Source organism: Coturnix japonica, chromosome 13 (assembly GCF_054131305.1).
Source record: "Coturnix japonica strain WE chromosome 13, WE-NBRP24, whole genome shotgun sequence".
In the NCBI taxonomy this organism is placed as follows: domain Eukaryota; kingdom Metazoa; phylum Chordata; class Aves; order Galliformes; family Phasianidae; genus Coturnix; species Coturnix japonica.
In genome coordinates this window covers 12,372,166-12,387,693 of record NC_140675.1, presented here as the reverse complement: position 1 = coordinate 12,387,693, position 15,528 = coordinate 12,372,166, and the positions used below count along the sequence as shown (strand labels likewise).

Genomic DNA, 15,528 nt, shown 5'->3' with positions numbered 1-15,528 from the left:
AAATGGTTGTCTTTGTAAGTCACCTCTAAAAGACTTCAGTGGCACAATTCTTCCGAGCAGAAATTAAACTATTTTTCTTTTTGAAAATGTTTTCAATCAAGCACTGGGAGTTGTTTATTTCAAAGAGAATTACTTCAAGCAACTTGCAAACGACTGGTGAGGCATTATTTAATTGCTGTTCTGGGTTAGAACAGGATCCAGTGTCCCCATCCTTACACACGGCTGTGTTTTTCCGTCCCACTTAAACACCTGACTTGGAAGATTCTTGGCTCTGTATTTTTCATTGCTGCTACCAAGAATATATTGATACTGGTCAGGGTGGAGAGAAAAAAAATAAAAGCATCTGCACTCCTTCTTCCTGCCAAAAATACATGCAAGGATGTTCCCCAGTTGTGTGAATAAACAGATGCATCTGATGCATCTTGTACATGTACTGATTTAACACTTTCCTAGCCTTGTAATGAAGAACTTACAGGCATAAATCCTGTCCCAGCCTCCAGTCCTATTTGAAAAGCTAAAACCTCCTCTTAGAAATAGTTCTCAAAGGACTTTAATTGTACAGAAGATTTACAGTGGATAAGGGGAGTGGGTAACATCTTTCAGAATACAGCAACACCTACAGAAGCTTCCCAACAAAATGCAAAGCTTCAAGGAACCAGGCAAGCAGCTGTGCCTTCGGCTCTGTGTATTTTCTAAACTCATTCCAGGGATGAGATTTCACTAAACAGGCCCAAAATTTGCATCTTCCCTTACAGCATGCAAGGTCTCTGTCTACAATAAGGGTCCCAGCTACTTTTCTCCTTTGTACTTCTGTTGTAACTTATTTTATATACAAGTTGTTTCAACCCTGTACAATCTTAAGATATCACAACCATGCAACATCTCATTCCTTCTCCTTTTTGTCCTCACTTCTCAACTTCACAAAGTTGTGCTGGGCACTTTGATAGGCTGCTGGGGATGACTAATGATGGGAACAAAGGAGGCTTTGTTCTTTACATTTCTGAGTGGACATGCTGCATTCTGCTATATTCCCAGGTATTCTTGCTATTCCAGTCACAGAGTACGAATCCACTCATCTTAAGGCACTTAGGAGCAGTTACTCTGCATATGAACGTACCTAAACACTGGGATGTAGGCCACCCTGGAATGAATTTTTGTTGGCAAAGCAAAACTAAAACACAAATACCAGCAGGTAAGAGAGTAGCAAAAAGGGTTCATGAATATATTCTGTATGTCCAGCTTTCCCTCCATCTAGTTCCACCACTGTTATTCCCAAATCCTTTCCATCCCTTTTCTTATGCCATGTAATTCATGTCACGGTTATGCTGAAAAATAGGTTTCAAGTAGCTCAAGTGAGAACGTTCATTGATAGTTGTTAGAAAAAAAAAGAACACACAAAACCCTGAGATTATTGCTTTGCATACCTGCAAGAAAAGCTCAAGGTGAGAACTCAGCCTGGAGAACTACCTGGTGCTCACCACCAACCCACTACAAGGTGGAGGAATTTTATACTTCCCTACTTATCACAAGCAAATAATTGACATGACCTATATAACTAAATGATGTTGTTGTTTTTGTGTTTTGTTGTTGTTGTTTTTTTTAAGAGTAAAATTTGCTCTTTTACATATCCTAAGTTTCAATTAATGTTCAAACTGGTCTCTTTCTCCACAAGAATTCTTACTTGCATGCATTCTCCAGATCCCCTGGCATTCCATTTGCCTAAGATCACACCTTCAGAAAAAGAAAGGGTGGAGGGGAGATGAAATTAACCCTTGCCCTGATCGTCTGTCACTGGGGAAGGCGCCTTGGGATAACTGCATCCGTTAATCCTGGTGGGAAAGGTTCATAAAAACAAGACAGAACCTGAACTAAACTTTCCCTGGTAATTCAATTACAAAGGAATTCTTAAGAACCACAGCACTGAGATCTCCGCTAGTTGGCCGTCCTTCATTCAAACCTTATCTCTGCAGAGATGCAATAGTCGACATGAAGAGTCCTACGCCATATATTTGGGATGTGAAAGATAACCAGACCAGGAGTGTAAGATACCTGCTTTAATTCTGCATGCGCTAAAATTCAGCTGAATGGGAAACAGAAATTTGCAGTGAGCCGTTGCCGAGCTATAAGCACCAAGTGGGATTATTACTGTTTCCAAATTAAAATCAATAAAGTTGGATGCGACACAACAGTTTTGTTTGTGGAGTATTAAGTGCTCGTTTTACTTTGAGGAGTCACCTTCTGTTCTCCTCCCACAGCACTCAGCTGCAATAGGGGTACAGGATACTGCACTGCTATTCCCACGGTCTAAAATCAGAGGTGGTTCTTTGCTCATCCACATGCATCTTACAGAACATGAATTATTAGAACTAACACAAGTGTAGGCATGAATTCTGATTGGGGAAAATGAAGACTGAGATTCCCAAAGTTGTGTGTGAAATTAAGCTTGATTACAGTTAAATTAAATGAGAACTCTGCACTTAAAGCCCCATTACTGTAACTGCCCATTCTTTAGTACGTGCTTGCACATGGTCTAGCAAAAGGCATCTCAGGCCATCAGCAAGGCTGAGTGTAAAGGAAAGGAAACACAGACCAGGCTCAGGCAGTGCTGATCTTTCCCTCCCGCCACTCCATCTGTAACACAATACTCATTTCCTCCCTTCCCAAGGGATTTGGCATTTTTTTAAATATATCAACAGAACATGGCAAAATTAATCAGATTTAGACTTCAAACAATAATCTGATGGAAGACCATAATGGTATTTTTTTTTTCCTTTTTAATAAGCAAACACGTGTCTGTATTATCAGTTTATATCAGTCTACAGGAACTGTTTCTATGCTTTTCTGTTTATGTCTAGTGACATTACCCCATTTAAGCCCACATCTGGTCTGAATAATGCTGTAGCTGTTACCTATTGCTACGCCTGCCTTTAGTTTTTTACCTTCTCTCCAGACAGGCATAGAAATAACTGAAAAATCAATCAAAAAATGAGAAATACAATCTGCTAATGACTGAGAAGCAGCATGAAAAGTTACAAATTGCAGTAAGTGCTGAGTACAACTAGAAAGCAACTTTATACTGGAAAGGCTAAGGGGACTTTCCCTTCCACATACACTGAATTCACCTGTACCAAGCTGCTGCACACAACCATCCCCACCTACTTCAAATGCTTTGTACCGGTGCATACTATGGCTCTGTTTTGCTCTGCTTACCAAGAACGCAGATCTCTCACTGCTGGAAACGACTGGAGTGAGTGAGTGTGTGCTTGTTTTTAAAGACATCTCCTTTTATAACTTGAAGCTTATGTTTAGTCATATAGCCCTTAATTAAGATAGTAAAGCTTATCTGCTATCAACTAAGGATGTGCCCATCACATACAGCACAGATTGGACTTAAGGAATGGCATGCTGCAAAGCTACCTGAGAAACAAAAGAGCCGCTGCTCATATATGCAAGGTACAAACCATATCAGCACATCCACCTTCATACTTCCTCCCAGCCATAAACATGTTTCCACTTAAGAGATACTAGCAAAGAGAGTTTTCTGTTAGGAAGTACAGAATCAACGTCAGTAAAATACTTACGCAAAGCTACACAATCCAGCCCCTCAAACCACAAGGCCATATATTGCTTTATTATTATTCCCATTATCGCCAGAAGAGCCTGTGCCATTCTTTCCAGTTACAACTTGCACATTTAATTAACATACACAATCAGCTTTCATATAAACAACGGCAGGTCAGCCTCAGAAAAGCAGGCAGCACTGTATTATGTTCAGTACCAGCACTGCCTACACAGCAATGACTTATGCTTAAGTCTTTAAAGGCCAAGAGTTTTCTTTTCAGCAGTCGGGTATTTCTGACAGTGGGATCTCAGTCTCTACCGCTCTCATTTGCGACCCCAAGGGGAAGCAGAATTTGCGCTCCTTTTACATTTGCAAATAGAACACAATCCCTTTTGGGATACAAAACAGCCAACATCTGCGGAAAGGTGATGCTATTGCAGCAAACAGCACTCACCTCCTGAAAAAGCGTAGACATTTCACAGACCAGACATGAGCTGGGGCTTTGCATTTCACATTTGTGCCTGTCGGAGAGGAAGAAATCTCGCAGCAGTGGAGTGTGGGTAAGTGCCTGGACAATACAGTTCATAAAACATGTGTTCCCAAGATTGATTAGCCCTCGTAGACCTATAAAGACAGAAAGGGAAGGGAACCGTAAGCATTATTGTATTTTAAAAATAGTATTTTTAAATTATTTGCATTTTTATGCCATTTTCACAGTAGTGTCAACAGATTTACTACGTACGTGTTGCTCCAAGTACACAGTTTTATGTTTAGGTAGGCTATTGGTTTTGATGTACTCAAGTCACAAGCTGCCTCAAGCTTTCTCAACTACACCATGGCTTGGTTTTGTTTGTTTGTTTTTGCTTTAAATTCTTAGAGGAACATAAAACTCAAAGTACAGCAACACCAACAGCATTAATTTTGCAGAGGCTGTTTTCCCAACCGCCACCAAAACATGTTCCCTCCTCAAGCTTGTACCCAAAGGCAATGACAACTGATACACTGCAACAGTATGACACATTAAAATAAATCAGTTTGTTCTCAGACCACTTAAAAGGCTTTCCCTCATGCAAGTCAGAAAGTCAAAGTAAGGTTTTTGTACTGATAAAATGCAACAATTATCTTCCTAAGACAGGCAGCAAAGGAAACGGCCTCAGTATAAGCCAAACAAAAAGCCAGTGACATCCAGGACAGACTTTGTGCTTCCTCCTTTCCATTCAAGGCCTGAGAACTGAACAAAACACCCTTAAAAAGCAACTCTGAACAGTGCTAGTTCCACTCGTTTTAACTACATCAAACATTTATCTACAGCACACATCACAAAAGTCAATTCGGCATAAGAGGATTCATCACACCTTAAGTCAAACGTTCAGTAATGCCCAGAGACGATTTCTTGTGCTTGGAAACCAACGTGCTTAAAGGAATGCTCTTTTGTTGCACAACAGAAGAGAGGTTAGGAGTGGGGAAAGCTTTCAGTCATTTGCAAAGTCTAAGCGAGAAGAAAAACATGCTCAAGTCCTTGAGTACTCTTCCAAAACATTAACAGACTGCCACCATACAGGAGTGCTAAACAAGGTCATCAGGTGGACAATACTGATTTTTTAATCAAAAGTTTACTTCAAAATAAGAAGAAAAATAAAGCACAGACATACATACAATTTTGCTATCAATTTAAAATGAACGCGGTCCTCTTTTGCGATAGAGACAGAATTACTACGTAAACCATGACTGAAAGAAATGAATGACGTGATAGAGAACAAAGAATTGCCTTGCCATTCTACAGGTGAAAAAAAATAAAGGAGTATCAGCTGGCAATGCTGTGCTAATTAAAAACGGTACAGTTCCCTTGCAGTACACCAGGCAGTGCTGAAAGGGCTCTTCAGCATCTTTCAGCAGGAGGAGGTGTGGTCCAGTTGCTATGTTACCAGAGAGAAACGGCACTACATCAGCTGGAGCTGCACACTGAGCTGCAGGCGATGGGTACAGAGCCCTCTGAAATCTCCTTTTCTGTATCTAATGAAACACAGCCCTCCTTCCAACAGCTTCCTGGTGCTTCTGTTTATTCACAGTGCAGGACAAAGTTGCTCATGTATATTGCAGTAACTTCTATTGGGCAGAAAGCTCAGTGCAATCATCTGCTTTATTCTCATGCTGGGAGGCAACAAATGTGTGCACAATATTAACAAAGTGTTAAATAATTAATTTGGTGCAGCAGCCTGAAATATGGTGTGATGCTGCAACTCTGCACACATAGGAGTCTATGTCAATCTCCGGTCTACACGTCTCTGCAAACGATATCAAGCAGAACGATGAACACGCTGTGTAAGTGGAGAAACGTTCAGTTGGTATCTCCTGCCTACTTCTCTCCTTTATCATCTATTTACAACTTACTGTTTTTATTTAAACCAATCTGTGCCAGCAGATGCTTGTGAGGCTCCCTGGGCATGGTTGAGATGCACTGGGGTATTTTGAGCAGAAAACTCTCTCCCTGTTTCTCCCTGGAAGACTTGGCCCCCTGGTTAGCAGCAGCATTCAAAGTCAGCCTGCGCAGCACAGAAGACAATTGGGAAACCCAGCAGGTCCATCTGGAGACTCACCCTATATTTTTTTTTCCTTGGTATCTAGTAGAAAAATCAGAAGTAAAAGCAAACACATAAAGGCAGCTTTTTTGGAATCATTTATTAAACATCATTTATTACATGCCTGAGGCTGGACCTTGTTTCCCTGTGACCACAAGAAGAATCAATCTTCCTCAAAGCTTCCAGACAACCAGTTACAACTCCACAGGCTCTCCTGCTTTGCTCTTGATTGGTCTTCAGTGTTGGTCTTCCATGGGTTAAAAAAACAAAGGTGCTTCTTACGCTATGGCATCACTTGAATGAACCAACACAAAACAACCTGCAAAACAGATAAGGCTGAAACGTGAATACCTCAGACCCTGATAAAAATAAGAAATGGTGAACATAGTAAAACATGAGAACTTACTTGACTGGAAAGGGAAAAAGGTAAAGGAGCATCTATGACTCTTATCCTTGAGGGAGCAATGACTGCAGCTGCTAAACTGACTCTTAGACTGACATCTGAAATAGAACAGGTACAATGCACTGAACTACAGCTAAGCTACTGCACAACTAATTGGAGCATCCTAAAAACATCAACTTTTGATGCACACATACTGAAGAACTGACTGAACTTATAAAGACACATTCTCTTGTATGGAACTCTCATGGAAAAGGAGTTTTATGGGAGAGAAGCAGCTAGAAAGCAAAGCCCACACAGCATTCCGCCCAATGTGATATTCAGAAAGTAAATGAGTTGCGTCTGCCACACCCTCGCCATTAATAAAGTCTGGCAACACTTAACTGGAGGAGACAGCACTGAAACATAACAGTCATAAATTAAGAGAAAAATAAAGCATCAAAGTCTTAAATGCAGCAGTCTGCTTTTGCTAGTATGAACACCAGTAGTCTCCACCAGTATCTAATCACTTGACAGTCCTTGTCTAGAGGGTGGGCCAATGCCAACGATTCCCAGCAGATCTAATTATACTTATAAGGCTGTAATAAATGGTATATTTCTTCTGTGCTTTTTAGTAGTAACTTTATCTCTGATTTTAGTGAACTGTTTTTGGAACAAGCAAAAGCAACCAGTGAGACACCTCAGCTCTAAATGCAGATGGCTGTTCCTGCAGTAATCCTGTTTTGCACAGTAGCACTACTTTCTTTGTAACTTTACAGATAGTTTCCTTCCACACTCAACTCTCAAAGCTGTGTTCTGAGCAGCAGGCTTACCTTTGTTACCTTCAGTTCTTCCATCTTCTTCCAGTAGCTTTGGTTTTTCAGATGCTCAAAGCAATTGATCTGCAACGCTGGGCAAGCACGCTGTTGTATGCGGGAATATCCAGAACAGCAGTTCTGCATGTCCACCCATGCAGGTGAGAATTAAACACCAACACAAAATAAGGAAATTCCACTTGTCATAGGGGGCAGGGGGCACTGGGGAGGTGGAAATGAAAGGACCACACATGAACACACAAAAGACTGAAAACCAATTGGATGTTTAACTCGCCCCTCCGAAGAGGTTTGTCTCAAAAGCTCGGATTGGTGCTGGAACTGGAAGAAGAGCAGATAAACCAGTCTGAGCAAATGTTACCAGAGAAACCTGTGATTTAATTGAATGAAGGTTCTGGAAGCAAAAACGTAGGTCAGTGTATAACACAATTGTGACATGAATCAGCAAACCAGGCAGCACAACCAGCTCAAGAACCTTTGTACATTAAGTGCAGGTCAGCACCACCTGAGAGCAATTTTCCAGCCCCAAACCCAACCTCCCATTTTCCCATCTGTGTCAGTGGTTCCCTGAAGCTCCATCAAATTGTATCAGAAGTCGGCGCAAGCTGAAGAAGTGCTCACTAAAATATTTAGAGGAAGCAAGTTCAACATAACCCTTAGAAAAGCAGCGCAGCACAGCAATAATCATTTTTTGTTTATAAAGTTTGTTTTTCCATCTTATGTTCATAAAGCAAGAACGTATTTATAGCGCATCTTTCAGAAAACGTATCTCAAGGGAGAGCTGCCCTACTTCTCAGTACCTAAAGAGGGGAAAAAAGGCCAAACCTCTCAGCTCCCAGGTACAAACCAGACCGCACGTTTCCAGAAGGCAGCTGTTACAAATATGGGTCCCAAACAACCAACACACCACTGTTCCATTGGAATGCCAGAAACAGCATAATTTGCTAACAGGGTTAGTGGCAGCAATTATTCTCCAAAGATGATCTTTTTTGAAAGAAAAATAAATAAATCTACTCGTTTTAGAGAGCAGCAGTATGGAAACAAATGAAACTACAGAAACCTACACAGTAAGAAGTGTGACGTTCTGTGCAACTACTGGTCATGTGAGCAATCAAAACAGTGTGACATTTCAGTGCTTCAGCTGAAGCATCCTTCCTCAGTCCCTGCACGGAAACCATACAACAGCACAGAGTCAAATCAGAACAGTTTTGTTTAAGTATTTTACAAACTCACTGATGACGACACTCAGTATTCACTTTCATTTTAAAACAGCTTCAAAACAGAACCAGCCAGTGTAAGACCATGAAAAACCACTGCTAATAAAGACAAAATTAATCAGAGGACTTATTGTATCCGCTGCATTATGAACTGTGCCATAAATCACAAGTTTACCCACACCTACAGAAGCAGAACAACAATCACATCAGAAAAGGCTTTCTGGAGAAGAAGAAATCTCTCAGGAAAAGTAGCATTTGCATTCTAAATGAAAACCCGTCTTTAATCTTTCAATTTCTGGCAGAAGATTTGGGATCACTGCACATTTTCTATTACTTTTGAAATAAATTACTTATTAGGAAAAAAGTTTGCTTGTGTGTACAGAAATAAACTGCCCTTGAGTCCGTTTCCAACAGAAAACCCCTAAGTCCAGCCACAAGAGATGGTACTGGAGGAGAAAATGCTGTGCCATGAAGGGCACGTGCACAGAAAAGCCACTAACTGCTGAAGTAAGCTGAACACAGTACTCATCCTTCCATGTATCATCAGTATTAAGAGACAGAGACTATTTAGATGGACACATCACTCAACCTGCAAAGTTCTCTGTTGCTGTACAGCAGTGACACACCAAAAGTGGAATTCATCCTTGTAACTTGCCAGTTTACCCTATTACCAGAACTACTCAGAGAGAAAGGAGGGCTGGTCGATTCATTACCGGGGATTAACCACATATGACTCCTACAGCTGAGTAAATAATAGCTCAAAACAAAACCCAACCAACAAGAACAGACCACTAAAAACACACCAGGAAACAAACCCTATGCACCAAAGCTGGGACCTTTGCAAGACGGAAGTTCTGCAGCTCACTGCTGGGCTGTTGTTCTTCCCCTGGTTGTTTGCTTTTGTCACTGTTGCTTTAGTTTGTTTGTTTGTAAGGTCCTGGCTAAGAGCTGCTTTGCTTTTAGAAAGAGGCACTTGTTTACCTCTCAGATTGCCAAACGGTTCAAACACAATAAGAAAAGACAGACCACACGTGAGCAATATGTTTGTATTTCCCAGTGAGGCTGTAAGACAGATCTCCCATTAAGTGTTAGGACAGAGAAGCAGCACTGACACGCACACTCAATGGCTTCATTCAGGTTCACATGACAACCCAAAGTCTTTTGGCAATAACTTCTGGCACATTTCTGCGCAACTGGGACAGCTCCATAGTGACCTCCACATTCATGCAGGCCGTCCTGATTCATCCCTTTTTATGCTGCGTGAGGAACACCGTTCAAAAGTTACCATTTCCACACATTTTTCCCCTTAAAATGCCTGAAAAAAGTTAAGTTACCAATAAGTCATAGCCTACCTACATTGAGTTGTTGGTTGTGGTGTCTGCCCCATGCTCAGCAGTGAAGCTGAATTCCATTACATTCAGTGCAGATCCAGGCCTGAGAGGAGGTTACTCTGCCCTGCTGACAGTAAGGCTCCCACTGATGATGCCCAGAATTGAGCACCCATTCTAAGAGATCTATTCAACCCAAGGAGAAAGCAAGAACAGGAGTGAAAAACTGCATTAAATTAATTCATGAGACTTGAGAAACTAACTGAAGAACGCACTGGTTGAGTTAATTAGAAAGATAGAGCCGATGGAGGAACAGACAGGCTGACAATTTCCAAATACGTGAAAGGCAACTGCAAAGAGGACTGTAATTAACTCTTGTGGCCAACCCAAGCTATAATAAAAAAAAAGTCTGCGCTCACAAGAAGTGAAATTTAATTAGGTATTAAAAATAATTGTCTCACAGTTAGAAAACATCGCAACAGGGGAGTCCGGGACTCCCTGCAGTTGGAGCTGCTCCAGAAGCAGCTTTCAGCTGTCAGTAATAGCCTTGTACAACTGACCCAGACTCAGAGATGGCATGAGGTGACCCCTCCACCTTTTCATTGGGCTGTTCACGTATCCAGATTAACATTACAGCGTGACACAAAATGGAGTAACCACCTCTGACAAGTTGGCAAAGGCGGGGGCATTTTCACCTGACAGCTCATCCAATCTAACAGCTAAGTGATGCCAAAGGGGATGCTCCCACTGCACTCAGCTGGCACCTGTTTGACTCCATGGTGAAATGGTTTAATGCGCCAGTCTGGCAGAAGAAGTAATCTCACCTTGAGAGGGTTTGCATCACCTGCAGACAGCAATGAGCTTTTGGCCCTTTAAGCAGGTTCAAGTGGCTCAGCAGAGGTCAGGGCAAACAGCCACGGCCACAGTCAGGAGGGGCTGCAGAAGTGTCAGTTCTAGAGGCAGCCAACCCTCCTGCCCCCAGAACATCTCTGCTGCAACACACCTCCAGTGCAGGCAACTGTCTGAATCCAAAGGCTGAGCAGCAAAACAGCCACATCCCTAATGCACACAGTGCTATTGCTACCATATGGCCCTGGGAAGCAAAATTAACTGCCCTGCTTCCAGGAAAGGACAGTGAACCGCTGCTGCGGTAGAATCAGGGCTGCTAACTATTCTCAATGCTATTTTTAGGCTGCAGAGATATTCAGCATTTGAGTTTTTGCATTTGTGGCTCAGCGCATCATTCATTCGTTTTAGTAATGCAAGAAAAAAGTCAGAGGATAATATAAAAATCACTCAGCATCAGGATCTGCTACTTCGATTCATTTCCTTCGCGTCATACCTGCTCATGTGGATCAAGGGAAAAGTTTGCATTTATGAGCAGTGCTATAAATCAGCTCCGTATGAGCTCAGCAGCAGCCGTGAATCATCCTGTACTTCCAATTAAAAGCAAAGGTGTAATATTTGAACAAAACTGCAGTCAAGGCTCAACATAGTAGATATGGATTTGTAGTTTGTTTGAACACAGAATTTCTAGTGATGATATGGGAATAAACAGCAGCAAATGATGATGAGATTCAATATAATGGCCACCAAGGTGGGTTTACCAGAGGTTCTGTCTCAAAGAGACAGGCTGGTCTTTCACACACAAACACACACACACACAGATCAAGCAACTTACAACCAAACAAATAAAAAACACAGCATTTCAGACTATTACTGCACAGAAGATGAAACCAACTCCAAACCAGACACTGATTCCAGAGATGCCCAGAACAGAAGGTACTCTCTATACTAATAATATGTGCATCTTGGAACCCAATGCATCACTTTGGATGATGCCAAAAAATGAAGTATTCCACAACCTGAATGAGTTCCCACTCTTTGCCATCAGGCACGCTGCCTCTGATTTCATTGCCCTGTAGATACTCTGTGACTTCAGTGGTAGCTTCAGTATTCCAGGAGCGATTTCTAATGGCAACGACGTGAAGCTGAGTTGCTGTTCCTGGTAGACCAATGGCTGACTTGTATTTTAAGTATGAAGAATAATCTGAACTTCAAGCCAGGCAAAGGCCTTTAAATAAGCTAGGGAAACAATTTAACCCACCCCTACATAAAGGCTTTCTTCTTCCAAAGAAAAATGATAGCTTTTATGCCTGTCATTTATTGTCTACAGCATTTTTACTGACCATCTGCATCACAAAATTATTTTTATCTCAGGCATCAAAAAACCAATGCATCATGCTCATAACAAATAAAACAGCTATACAGCACAGACTCACTTGTGGCAATCATCGCCATCTCGTTGACTCTCTCGGTCAAAACGAGTCAAACAGAAAAGACATTAAGTTCTGCAGCAGAACTTGCACTAAAATTCCTGGATTTCTTCAGTGGGTTTTGTTATGCCAAGACAGTAATTTTGTCTGTTGTGCTTTGACTTGATCCAATCTCTGCTGAGATCTCTTAGCAGGGAGTGAAGCACAATGAGGAATGCACACATAATCTGGATCCCAAGCTGTCACAATATGCAACAGAAGAAAAATGTCCTCAAAGCATGGCACCAGAAATTATCACACTGTGCTCTAATAGTCAGCACTGTCTTTGATTATCTGAGCCCCGCGACACCTACAAGATCAATCAACCAGAGGACAAACTGAAACATGTTGCACTCTCAGCACATACTGTCACACCGAGAGCTGGAGGGACTATTTCTGTGTCCATATATGTTCCATACAGGTGTATGCAGTACACAACATACCTTGATTTAGCTGTGAAATCAGACCCCCTACAAGGGCAGCGCTCTCTGAGCTCAGATGTACAGAGCTAAATGAATTTGAATGAATTGAATAAAGGCATGGAGGAGCCCTAAAGCAATGATGAGTCAGGGAGGAGCTTGCCCTGTCTCAAACACCATACAGTGCAAAGTTAAAGACAAATATCCCATGAATCAGAGCACGGGAAGAACAAGTATCTGTTAATTGCAGGAAGCTCAAAGAGAACTGACATTCAACATCTAACAAAAACCAAAAACAGCAGCGAGTGAAGAACTGTGTCAGAACTGCTGAATGACTGATCCAGAGCTTTAAGACAATTAGCCTTTAGATGCAAGTTGGAAACATATCTTTTGGATGGTCTAAATGGCAACACGGTGGTAAAGAAAAAAAGCCTATCAACAAAAATACATCAAAATGTAGCACAGAATTAAATATTCGCTCTGCCCTCCCGCAAAGCATTGAAACTCAAAGCTCAGTGAGATCTTGCACGAGCTGCACAGAAGCATAAGACTTGCAGTGAGAATCCTGTGCAGATGGCATCCTTAAAGAACAAGAGGTACTCCCACCAAACTGACAAAATCAAATTCACACCCGCAGCCATCCTTTCCCCCCAATATCACACCATATGCTGCCTACAAGTTTTTACCCTTCCTCAAAACAGATTTCAGAAACTAATAACTGAAGGAGCAGGATAACTGCCAATGAAGTTTAATGCACCCAGATATATCAATATGCACAAATTATTGCTGAACTGGCGCAGAGCTTTTCCAGCAATCCACGACATACAAACCATGCCACATGCTGTTTGTGCACAGCACTCGTTTTGGTATATACTGCATCTACCTTCTGTCCACTCTAAGCCCAGCAATGGGAGCAGAGATGAAAGAACAGAATGGAAGGTTATAGTAAATACAAGCCAAAAGTAATCCACAAAACAACAAACCTGAGTTGGAGACTGCTGGCCTCAGTGAAAGCATCTTGCTCTCAAATGGAGTTAAGCAAGGTAAAACACAGCAGCAACCCAAAAGTTTCCTCCATCTATTTTGAACAGTAACAAAAGTATCTGCTCATGCTAAGCGTATTTCTCTGCCCATGACAGGACAGGCACAGCAAACAGTGCAGCTATGTGGGTTAATTCTGAACTTCCTTGTTCAGCTCTTGATTCAGAGATTATGGCACTGCCTTTGCACTGAGTGCAGCACTGCATTGCAAGAAAATACCTTCCACTTCAAGGGAGGCTTTGTTTTTATGAGGATCACTGCTCGATGCTGGCTGCGTTCAATGAAACAGGAGGTACATCTGCTGACTTCTGGACTGCTGGAGGATGGGGGGTTGGGGGGTGAGGCAGATGCACAAAGCCAAGCATCTTTAATGTCTGTTTTCCTGTAAAGCATTCGTTACTTTGATTACTTATTTTCAACTGAACAACACTAGAAAGAAATGCCCTGCTAACCTTTAGTTCACTTTAAACAGTTAAAAGATCACCCACCATCATAAAGAAATATATATTTTTCAGAAAATTACATGCTACAGTTGGGGTTTTCTTGGTAAGAAACCTCCATTCCCATTAAAAGAAGTTCCAGGAGATAACAACAAGTGACTAACATTCATGTTAGAAGTCTGCAGTGTTTTGACGGAGTGCTGAAGTTACATAATGACAGTGAAAAAAAGCACAGCATGGGGACAGTTAACTGCTGTACCACCAGTGGTAACAGACAAAGAACTGAGTCAGCAAATATTTTACACTAAAAGTGAATTAGCATAAAAGATGGGGAGCTTCTGAGCTCCTACCTACCTGAATCCAAACATGAAGAAGCTGCATCTGAAGAGGCGCAGAAAGTAATTGTAAGAAGTCAGATTGCAGTATTGACTGTGAAATAGAAGTGATGTGTTTGGATCTCTAACAACTATGGGTCCACTTTCAAACGCTCAGAGGAAGAAAATCAGCTTTGAGTTAGGAGTTTGGAATGTGACACAAGTCCTGGACCAAGAACTGCCTTCCAAGGAATTCCATGTTGTGAACTCAGCGCAGCTTTGTCTCATATCCCTAAGAGCCACCTACAGTTACACAACTAAAATGTCTTCTGTGTGAGGAACATGGACAGCAGTTTCCCAAGAAGGAACAACAAAAAAAAATTCAACCCAATTCCAATCTGCCTAACGCAGTTTAACTTGGTTCTGCTGCCATCGTGGGCTGAACTGGAGGCAAATACCCAGGAATTATGGTTGAGGTTTTTAAGCACTTCTTCACCTGCAGTATTTTGTATTACTGCAGCCTCACACATGCCCACACTCCAGTGCCTCACTGATTTAATTCCCCTACTAACAAAACACGCAAAACAAGCTTTACAAGAAGGAATAAAAGAAAAACATTTCCAATTTCAGGAATTCTTTAAAACCTGTACAAATAACCACCGCTCCTCAGCCAGCAAATACACAGCTTGCTGTTCTGTTGTGAACTAAACCACTCCCACATAAAGCCAGGCAAATTAAAACCTTCACAAAGAACCCTGAGACTCAGGTTTTCCTCCATCACACATTTAGCACATCCCTGGTTTCAGTGCCAACCTATCACCAGGATCAAGCATCAAGGTAACTTCTCAAAACTGCATCTGACATTCTGTTAATCTTCACTGGAAAGAAAACGCATAGGATTTATTTCTGTACACAGATATCCCCCCAAAACCAAAATATCTTGTTTTCAAGAGCTGGTAAGAATGCTCCTCATCTACATAGTAAAGTCTGATGCTTCTTCCACAACCCATCCCCTGCTGCAAAAAAGGATCGATTGAAAAAAAGGGAGGTAGGCCCAACAATGACCCAAATCAGTCAGAGTTATCTCGAATACCCCATTTC

At 41.7% G+C, this 15,528-nt stretch overlaps 1 protein-coding gene across 7 annotated transcripts in view; it reads right to left on the bottom strand.

The window, feature by feature from the left end:
* USP22 (ubiquitin specific peptidase 22) overlaps positions 1–15,528 on the bottom strand; it is an 88,050-nt gene that overhangs the window by 20,078 nt on the left and 52,444 nt on the right. For 5 of the 7 annotated variants that reach the window (XM_085513914.1, XM_015876787.3, XM_015876789.3 and 2 more), the window contains one exon: positions 4,017–4,186. In XM_085513914.1, the coding sequence (XP_085370040.1) occupies positions 4,017–4,186 (170 nt within the window). Of the gene's footprint in view, positions 1–4,016; positions 4,187–6,265; positions 6,461–6,547; positions 7,482–15,528 lie in introns of those variants that run through there. The other 2 variants (XM_085513915.1, XM_085513916.1) reach the window with 2 other exon arrangements.